The 10,986-nt window shown below is 41.7% G+C and overlaps 1 protein-coding gene across 2 annotated transcripts in view; it reads right to left on the bottom strand.

The window, feature by feature from the left end:
* Window positions 1-877: 877 nt before the first annotated feature.
* The window catches only part of Wwc3 (WWC family member 3), a 119,352-nt gene continuing 109,243 nt past the window's right edge, over window positions 878-10,986 (bottom strand). For both annotated transcript variants that reach the window (XM_008839480.3, XM_017799762.2), the window contains exons 18-23: window positions 10,095-10,260; window positions 8,322-8,486; window positions 6,347-6,439; window positions 4,593-4,820; window positions 3,994-4,121; window positions 878-3,504 (exon numbers count right to left, since the gene is read on the bottom strand). In XM_008839480.3, coding sequence (XP_008837702.1) covers window positions 3,438-3,504; window positions 3,994-4,121; window positions 4,593-4,820; window positions 6,347-6,439; window positions 8,322-8,486; window positions 10,095-10,260 — 847 coding nt within the window. In that variant the 3' untranslated portion in view covers window positions 878-3,437. The remainder of the gene's footprint in view (window positions 3,505-3,993; window positions 4,122-4,592; window positions 4,821-6,346; window positions 6,440-8,321; window positions 8,487-10,094; window positions 10,261-10,986) is intronic.

The raw sequence follows: 10,986 nt of genomic DNA, 5'->3' as shown, positions 1-10,986 counted from the left end.
CATAGTGAAAACAGACTGGGGACAGGTGATAGATTTCTGATTTTCTTTTGGTGGTGAGTAAACATCCAAAATTAATTTTGGTAATACCTATATGTCTGAATATATTAAAAACTTCATAATCGTATGCTTTAAATGGGCACATTTAGTGGCTCTTGAATTATATTTGAAGAATGCTATTATCAAAAAAAACCCCTCACACACATTAAAAAAAAGCTATTCTGTTGAGAATTAAAAGAATGACAGAAGTTAACCCTGCATTTTGAATAATATTAAGGAGCAATTAAATGGTAAGCTATGATAAGGGCACCATGGATGCTTTTTCCTATTAACAATATATGCCAAAAAAATTTAAAATAAGGTATATTCGCCCAGCATGGTGGAACACGCCTTTAATCCCAGCACTTAGGAGGCAGGTGGATCTCTGTGAGTTCAAGGCCAGCCTGGTCTACACAGTGAGTTCCAGGCCAGCTGGGATTACAGGGAGATCCTGTCTCAAAAAGACAAATAAATAAATACACAAATATATAAATAATAAATAAATAAAATACGATAAAATAAAATAAGGTATACTGAATTTGCTTCAAATCCCAAGAGGGAGAAGTGGGTAGAGGTGTGGAAGAAACATGAGTTACCTGTGTGCAAGGCAGGTGAGCATTACGTGTGCTCTGGTTTAATACCTGTTATCTTTTAAAATATTCATGTATTTGTTTTTACTGATTTAGTTGTTGGTATGGAAATGGAACCCAAGGCCTTGTGCACGCTCAGCATAAACTCTGCCATGAGCTACATTCCCAGTCCTATTTCTCATTTATTTAAGTTTCCATAAAATTATATATTCTTTGAAATACAAACCACACACTTCCATTTGTTCTTAAGGCAGGTTAGTTTAATTTTATAGAAGAAATCCTTTCAAATGATAAAAATGACACAATCCTAGAGAACAGTGACAAAAACAGAGATGAATACTGATTATAACTTATTTCCACAACAGAAGATTATTTATTTCAGCAATAATCACCAAAGCCTGACAATGCAGTGATTAGATAAAGCAAAAAACCCAATTCCCTTTTACACATAGTGCTCTTTCAGAGACCCTGATGGCAGAATTCAGACCTCTGAAGGACCAGAACAGCTCAGAGATCACAGGTTTTTGTTTTTCTCACCAGGCCAGACATATAGACAAACTTACACAGTAGATCGAAACTTTTATGCCGTAAAGCCCACAGGATTTAAATGTGTCCAAAATGGGCAATATTTTCTGGGCACAGTAGTTTTAAGAAGCCACCAGCTGCCAAGCCAGATCATTGTGTATACAGCAAGAGAGGGTGTGGGCTGCCCTGCCTGCTCCAGCAGCAAGCAGCCCACATGATATACTTTCATATACTCAACTTTCCACGTGCTGCAAGGAGGGATGATAGGGAAATGTTAATACGAAAAGGTGCCAGAGGCACATGCCCCTCCTCAGACTGACCCCAAAGCAGGGGTTGCCCTTCCTGTGGGATAAGGGTAGGAGGACAACACTCCACACAGAAAATTGGTATAGGGTGGCCAGTAATATTTTTGGAAAATATGCCTAGGGCTTTTTGTATTGGCATAGTGGGTTTTCCTCAACTGTTACCTAATATTGGCTGGCAGAAAAGCTATCTCAACCTACTTAGAAAAGTGGCCTGGGGAGAGCTGTATCTATGAGGCAGTGTCAGCCACAGTTGACTCTGGCTAGGGGTAAAGGTCCCAATGGCCTGCGGGCACAGTGAGAAGGTCCACTCAGCAATGATGCTTGCTACTAGCAGTGCTCGAAAGACTGTCGCCTTGGGTCTCCGCCTCTATTATAGGTTCTGTACAAAAAGGAATTGGGGAAAAAAAGCAAGAAAAAAAAAAACAAGGCTAAAAGCAGGAATACATAGCAAGAGATGACAACTGTGAAAAAGATAAGGTTTTCAGTCTTACCACCACTGACAAATTCCATTGTCTGTGATTGGTCGTATGTCAATGAAATGCTTTTACAAAATTAATTTTTTTTAAAAAATCACATAATGAAAGTGGGTTATACAAGGAGGTTACAGACTAATGAGAAAAGAGACCTAATTAAAAGGGGCATTTCTGAGGGAGGGGAAGCTAGATCTAGGAAGAGAGTTCTGTTTTCTTTGGCATGCCCTATGATTACTTCATTTATTCATTCAAGGCCTCAGAAAGGAGAGCACATTTCACATCAATAAGTGTGCGACAGGCAAACCAAATTGTTTAAAATAATCCTGGCATATTTTTATTCCATTTTTTCTCTTCCTCATGAGCTAGCTCTAAGATTCCATGAGGGATATTAGGTAGACTCCAATATGAGGGTGACATTCTGATTTCACTCAAATATTCTCCTGCTCTGACTTGCTTGGTAATCCAAGTTACCTGCGTGCCCTTTTCTACACACACACACACACACACACACACACACACACATACACACACACACACACAAACACACACAAACACACACAAACACACACAAACACAGCACCTTCAAAGGTTATGCCTCTGCATTCGTATCTGCTCTATTCACCCTTTTTACTTTCCTTCATGAAACAGCGGAAGAGTCCTTCCACCCTGCTGTCTATCAGTTCTGCCAGGAGTGGCAAAGATGTCTGCATATGCTTTGACAAATGCAGGTAGTGTGGACCGTCACCAGCCACAGGTGTATAGGCAGGTTGAAACCTGGGAAGCCGGAGGTTCTGTCGCCAGCTTCAGACTTGTGGGAAGCACAAAAAGATGCATTAGACGACAACACAGCAATGAGGGGTCGTCAGTGCCCACGACACACAGGATACTGAACCCTGCAATGCATACACGGCTTGCAGAGTATGACTCAGCCACCCCAGCTGATATTTTAACATAACATACAGAGAGTGAAAGTGTACAATATACATGGTAAATGCACCTATGAGAAACTGATACACATGACAAGTTCAGCACATAGTGTTTGCGTTTCGGGTGTCAGAAACAAAACCAGCCCCAAGTTCCATTCTACTGCATGACAAATACTGAAGAACAAAATTTCAGTCTTAAAATACATCTTAAAGTCAGTATTTTCCTTCAAGGAAAAAAAGTACTATAAATAAATTACAATACAGTGAATTTGCCTGAACTCACTTCGTTTCTGTCTTCCAGCCTTTAAGTCAAATAAAACAGCGTAAAAACTGTACACTCTTAACATGATAGTTGATCTTTTATAAAATAACCTGTCTTCAGAGATGTCAATTTCACAACAAGGAAGAACCAAGCCCTGTTGCCGTCACTATTATAAAATATATATGTATAGATATATGTTTTTTACAAAATGTGTATATTAATAGCTTTGCACAAATATTTTAAAGACAAATTTAGCTAATCTAAGAACTTCATGAAAATAAAACAGGCAGATAAATACTTCATGTGCACAATGCACTACATCAAACGTCGTCAGCTGGGAGAGGAGGTATGTTAATCCTTGGTCTTGTAAAAAAGGCTATCTTCTCCCTAGGATTGGAAAGAATTACTGGTTAGAAGGGGACTGAATGGTCTGGGGTACACACTGGCAGAGTACATTTCTAGCACATGTACAAGTCTCTAGTTCAACCACCAGGACTAAACCAAACCAACGAACCAAACATAAAACTCAGAGCTGAGTTTAAAATCCCCAATGACACAACTGTTGTATGAAGCATATGGAGACAGGGGCGAGTGTGCTTATCTGCTGTACCTAAAATGCTACTGGGGTATAGTAGGCATATATATGCATGCATGGAAAACACCTATACATATACAATAAAAATTTAAAAATTAAAATGTATACAATTATAAAGATCAGAAGAAACCATAAAAATGCTACTTATGGTAGGAAATGCTGTTTACAGTAGATTCTTAGTGTTTTCAGTGATGACCATGCTTTTTATATTAACACAGGTGTCATGGTGATAGGAAAGTAGTGAGAAGAAATGTTGAGCACAGGTTCTATTTCTCTCCTACCTAAAGGTCTGCACTTGGATGGGCTCCTTGTGGTTCTGCCCACGCAGCTGGTAGATCTCTTTGGAGGCTTTCTTCAGCATCTTCTCCGCCACTTGTTCTTGGTGGTAGTCAAGTTTGGTCTGTCTTGTCTGCAATAGAGCATTTGATGAGCAATATTTTTACTACTACTGGAAAAAAAAAGAGTGAGTTTAGTCCCATCCTTGGAATTTGGAACACCAAACCCCAGCCATGGAGATCCAGAAGAAAGGCCAGCCTCATCTGTGACCATAGAGGAAATCTTCATAGGACTCCTGGGGGTGGCTGGAATCAAGCCTGGTTGACTGTGAACCCAAAATATTCTCTACACAAGGCAAGGAAGGCCTGGGTGTCCTTCCCGCTCATCCAAAAACCTCTAGCTGTTCACTCTGTTGCCATCACAAATGCCACCTTGCTAATCACAGCAGGGGAGAATTTCACAAGATAAGTGCTAGGATACTTTCAAGTACAATATCACTATGATGATGCTCACCACCGGAGCACAGACAGTGACTATGGGCGGGTAGCAGCCAGAGAGTTGGTTCCTAGAGGGAACTCAGAATAGGCCCTTGACCTTCTCTCACCTGGCGCTCAGCTTCCTTTAGTAGGCTGCGGAACCGCTCATCCCGAAGCACCCAGTGTGGGAGGTCAGTCTGGCCCCGCAGCTGGGCATCTTCTAGACGCTGCCTCAGCTCTCGGAGGGTGCCTATCTCCTCGTTCAGTTGCCGCTGCCGAGTCCTCGATGCCTGGAGGTCCAGCTCCAGGTCCAGAGAGGTGCGGGCCATGAGCTCCGCCAGGGAAGACCTGCAGGACTGTGGAAGGCAGGGGGCACCAGTGAGCATGTACACCAACTTGATCTGGTACAGGCCCCTTGTGAAAGATTCTTCAGAAATTTGTAGATGAGTGTGGTGCAAGTATTTCTCTAAGTTTGGCCCAATCACATTTAAAAATCATATTTGAACAAGATTAAATCTGTACTGCAATATCAAGATTACTAACTGCAAACTATTTTCTTTAATGTTGGCCTACAATTGTGTCTGAATAATGGACCTTCTTATATGCAGCCAGCAGGATAAAAAAAAATGAACACAATCTTTCAGAAATATCATTTGCTAACACACGTCGAAAGCTTTGAAATTTCAGTTTTGACCTGCATCTGAAAGGTACAATTGCCAGGGGATAAAAGTGGCCCAATTAAGTAAGCGTTATGACACGGTTTTATCCCATAATATGTAAACCATAAATATAAATATTATATAAATTATATATATATTAAAACCAGCAGGAAACTGATTCAGTATGTTACATGGAGAGATGTTCCTGGCATCCAGAAGGGACAAGTCCAGGAATTATGCTCAACATCCCACAGACTCAGTTCAAAATATCCACAGTGCTGCTCTTTAGACACTTCTGCAGCTGCATTACATGCTCCCTTAGATTTCTCTGTCTGCAGCTACTCTGAGTACAAAATCCTATGAAATCTTGGATTTTGAAAATATCTATTCTAAAGGATCCTTGCCCAGAAAAGATAGGGACCTATCACCTTACCAGCTAAAACTTTATAAAGCCGCCATGAAATAAAAAGACTTGATTAGTAAAACAAGTGAAAACCATAGAACAGTCCTTTGTAGAAGTATACTGTATGTGAAGAAACTCAAATTTTGAGTCTGGGGAGATGACTCAGTGGTTAACAGCATACACTGCTTTTGTAGAAGATGCAAATTTGTGTTTCCAGCACCTATGTTAGGAGGCTCACAACTGCCTGAAACTCCAGCTCCAGGAGATTGATGCCTTCTTCTGGCCTTCACAGGTGCCTGAACTCACATGTACACATACTCACACATCATTAAAAACAAAAATAAATCTTAAAAAAGAAACTAAAATTTTCTAAACTATAGTTTCTTGTCAGAAAGGAAAAAATAACCTATTACATAGAAATGATTGTTCATTACATCTAAGGATATAATGATCACAAATGATGTGAAATCACATTTTAAGAAATATTAATAGCCGGGTATAGTGGTGTACACCTTTAATCCCAGCATTCAGGAGGCAGAGGCAGATGGACCTCTGTGAGATGGAGTCCAGCCTGGTGTACATAGCAAGTTGCATGGTCCACTGGGGCTATAGGGAGACCCTGTCTCAAAACAGTCAAAGAAAAGAAATATTAATAACATTATGACATTATTACATTTTCTAAAAACATGTTACCAAGAAATAAAAATATTTTTAATTAATATGACCTTAAATATTCCCTACAATATTACTTTTTTAAAAGGATTATGAAAATAAGTCACAGAGAGAAAACAGATTTCATATTAGTTTCTGTGGCACATACCTGTTTATAGCGAAGGGTTCGTCTTTCCAAAGTATTTCTGACAAAGGGGGACTTCCGGGGCAGTGTTGAACTGTCGCTGTCACTACGATAAAGCTGCATCCAAAAGAATGGTGTTCAGAAACAATTTATACAAGATTCACTATTTTCTTTTCTCTTTATCACTCTCTTTTTTTCTGTGAGACAGGGTCTCACTATGAAGACCTGGCTGACCTGGAACTTACTGTGTAGGCCAGGCTGGCCTCAAATTTATAGAGGTCCACCTGCCTCTGCCCCACAAGTACAGGGATTAAAGCTGTGAGCCATGACACCTGGTTACTATTCATTTTTCATGTATGCTGATTGAGATATTTTTCTTTTTCCTCCCAGTCACTTAAAACACATGCAGGACATTTTCTGGTGTTTTCACTGGGTCTTTGAACCTAAACAAGAGTTTTAAGGGAAACAAAAGACAAAACCAAACCGAAGCAAACATAAAAGCTGCTTTTTGGTCCTTTTCATGCCTATCAACCTAACTACATGGAGTTTCCTCATTAATCCAATCAACTGCAATCCTACCCTATGTGTATCAACTCCACCTTGCTATTAGGTGTGGTGCTTATGAAAGTGGGTACTGTCCTCAGGAGATTTCACTGTTTAACAATTGTTCACATTTGCTATTTATCAGGTTTTGGCAAAATGGCTTTCTGGAAAAACAGACTCATTGCTGGTAGTAGGACAAGCCAACATTCTCCAAATCCCGCTGTGCCAGTCAAGGGAAAAGGTGTGGCTTAAAGAGCAAAATAAAGAATGCTTCTTTATGAGAGCCCCTACGGATTTCATGTGGTGGCAGATCAATGCGTGTCTGTGTGAGTGCCCAAGTTCTTGCCTTTCCCAGCCTTACTTTCTGTACCAGTTTACACTAAATATTGAGGAAACACAGTGGCAAGGCATCTTACATGCCCTGTGATCATACCAACATGTATATAAACAAGGATTCTAATAACATTACCAATAAACTCCAGCTTTTAAGCAGGGCACAGAACCCAGCACAGCAGCTGCCAGTCTTCCTCTGAGAGAGCAAATTGGCCCCACCTACCACCCTATTTTCAAGGAGCAGCTGAGTTCTTTCCCTGGCGGTTCTGTCAAAGTGTAGGATAAGGAAGAAACATCAAGATGGCATTAAGGTCAGTATATCCAACCACCTATAAATGTCATGGCCATTTGCCCTAAAACAATGTCACTGTCCAGGTCAATGGTGGTCACTGTAGCACTGCCTACTCACCTCAAATGCACTGTCCTACCTTCATTGACAACACTGGCTTGGGTCTCCCATCCACCTACTTGAGGTTCTCAGTCTGGTGTGCACATGAGAACCACTTGGAAGCTTCATGTCCCACCTTTGACCAGTGACAAATCTCTGGGATTGGGACCTGGATGTCAGTATTTAGTGGAGCCTCCCAATATGAGATGACTGCATTTCTCTACCGTCATCCAAAAAGTATCAATTTCCATGTGGGTGAGTTGGAACCCACTCCTTAGCACCTGCAGTCTTCAAGATGGCTGGTACCCTGCTGCTCAGGCACGTGACCGCGCTTCAGAATTTCGAAGCATAAAAAGGACACCCAAGTGCTACCTGTCTGGAGATTGTCATCCAACTCAAGACAGGCCCTGTTTTGACTTGCTGTTTCTGGGGCTGATGTCAAAATATCTCTCTCTGCCTCCTGACCATGGGATGGGGCACATATGGCACTTAAAGTCAGAGGGCAAGCAATGAGGTAGAATTCTGAGGAAATCCTGAGTTCAGCAGACTTAGGGCCCGGTGGAAAGCCGCGTGTCCAGCCCTCTTCTAATCTCCATTCACATACAGTGTTCATTTATACATTTTCATGAATTGTAAGAATACATGTATTTTAGCAGAAATAGTAACAATGAAAACATGATAAAGAAAACAAGGAAGAAAATGTTGCAGACTGGGGACAAAGGAATTCCAACTCACCCTGCAAACATACTGGCTCCTTGCTCCAGGTGAGAAGGTTTGTGAGCGCACTATGGTGCTGCTGCGAACGAAAGGCGAGCCCCGGGCCCTGCGGCTGGGCCGCTCTTTGCGGACGCTCACCGTTTCCTCCAGGAAGAGGTCTTCTGTGGTGGTCTCTTTGTCAACCTAGGGGCAGTTCATTTATCACTAATGGCTACTTCACTGAGAGCACAAGTGGTACACTTAGTGTGAACAACTGCCTCGCCAGTGTTTCCCCCTGCTGGTCTACATGCCTTTTCCTACCTACCAACCAGAAGGCACACTGCTGGAACATGCAGTAGTTCCTTCTCTCTTCAATCTCTCTACCAATGCCTCTTTTTCGATTTTTTGAGAGAAGGTCTCACTGTGTAGCCTAGGCTGGCCTGGCACTCATTATTTATCCCAAGCTGGATTTGAACTCATGGCAATCCTCCTGTCTTGGCCTCTCAAGTACTGGGACTACAGGCATGTGCCACCATGCCCAGTGGTTGTTCTCTTCTTAATGCTCTGAAGAAGTGTCATGCCATTTTCCATAGCGATGATACCATCTCAGAATCCTGACCTTGCCAAAATGAAAATGCAAATTTATATTTTTAAATGGAAACCCTTTCTGAAATTTCAAACATTTCTAACCATATCAACTTCACTTCCCAATCATCTTGTTTTTTAGTGACCCCTTGACTATTGAAAACACTGATTTATCCTTCCTTTTGCCCCACCCTCACCTTCCAGTGGACATTTCTGTTTCGTTCCTTGTATCTGCAATGCCTAGCACCTACTGTGTTCACAGGACAAAATAGAATGTAAATGTGGGGAAGAGGACCCCTGATGATGGGAATATGGGTACTCATTGCATCTTTTCTATAGATTTCAAGTTTTTTGAAATAAAAAGTTGAGAGAGAGGAAATCATCAAGCTAACCTCCCCTGCCACTCATTTGGTGGCTGCTACTTTCAGGGTTGTGAACAACAGAACAGCAGCGATTCCTGGCAGCCTAGTCTAAAACATCGACTTCAACCTGCTGCACAAGGTACAACAGAAGAAGCTATGAAGGCATAGACTCATATCCAGTGTCACAGGGGCCAGGTGCAAACATGTGGTTGTGCACTGAACATTCAGGGTAATACAGTTTCAGTGAAGAAACCGGGTCAACTAAATGGGATGGATGAGATGACCAAAAGGGGCAAAGAGATATTTTGATTTTCTTCTTTTCCTCAAGAAACAAAGGTGGGGGGGGGCAGAGTAACAGGAAGTATTACCTCCCCAAACCTTTGGGACCCTGAAAACTGTCCCAAGCTTTTTTGACCCTTAAGTTTGGAATGAATTACCACAAATGATATACACAGGAGTCAAAAGCCCCCCCCATTTAAGTTACAGCTGTCTTTTCCTTGTAATCTATAGGTGATGAACACTTCCATAGGACCTGCTGAGCCCATGTTAAAGCCTTTCAGATCAATTGATGTGACTGTTCAGCATTCAGTAAACTACAGCCCTTGCTTGGTGGTTATCCTCAAATCCAATACCACTGTCTACTTATTGCCATGTATCTCCATATTCCCCAACACCCACAGGCTACATAGTTGTTGGAGAGCATGTGTTATACTCCTGCATGCGAACACATCAGTCCAGCTTTCCAGTGCCTCTCCTCCACCCTGTCCCTCACACTTCCCATAATAAGTTTGGGGACACACCCCTCTCCTTCCAGGTCTGGTGTGGTACTATACATTCAAAGGTCCTTTGGATGCTTTGTACTTACCTTAAGAAGCAGGGGTTGAAGTTTCTCAGGACTGTAAGGATCTGCCTGGCCAGTAAAGACATGACCATGAATGGAATCCACAGCAGCACAACAGGGGTCTGGGTAGTGGGGGCTGGTCTGGGTGCAGTTGCTACAGCCACTATCAACCGAGTCAGCCTGCCAACTCCTAAAGGTGGACATTGCAAGAGCCCATCAAAAGCTGATCAGGGGTGACTTCTTTCAGAGCAGAGTACCAGAAGGAGCCAAGTAAACCTATTTCTTTTCAATGACTGAAGATATAGCTTTGAATGTATAGCTTCTATCCCCCAAAAGCAGAAGAGGTATTTCTGCCTCCTAGGGAAGACAGCACTTCAAAGCCATTCATGAACAGTCTATCTTTTAAGTGTCTTCTAGACATGACAGGGAAGCCGCAGTCATGAAATCTCAACAATATGGTTGCCTAAACAAGACCCGCATAATGACACCACCAGTGGACATGCCAGCATAGATGGGGAAATTTCACAAGGTCCCAACTCTAAATGAAAAGATAAGAGCAATCAGTGGGTGCTCATAAAGAAAGAGAGTCAGTTTTCTCCTGGGATGAACTCCCTGATAGATTATCCAGTTCCAATTGGATATATGTATAAATGGATATATGTATAAATATATAAATATACATATATATATACAAAACAATAATAAAGAAGGGGTCACAAAACTGAGGAGTGGGGAGACTTAGGAGGAGCTGGAGGGGTTAGGAGGGGTGGAAATGATGTGAATATAATACTCAAGTATGAAATTCCCCTAACATTAAATTTTAAAAAGATTAAATTAAAAAATAAAAAGAGTATGTCTTTAATACCCAACTGCATCTACCTAAGGTTCCAGGAACTCTACTAGAGAACCCCTTCAC

Source organism: Nannospalax galili, unplaced genomic scaffold (assembly GCF_000622305.1).
Source record: "Nannospalax galili isolate Female #2095 unplaced genomic scaffold, S.galili_v1.0 scaffold336, whole genome shotgun sequence".
In the NCBI taxonomy this organism is placed as follows: domain Eukaryota; kingdom Metazoa; phylum Chordata; class Mammalia; order Rodentia; family Spalacidae; genus Nannospalax; species Nannospalax galili.
This window is presented reverse-complemented; position numbering and strand designations above follow the sequence as displayed.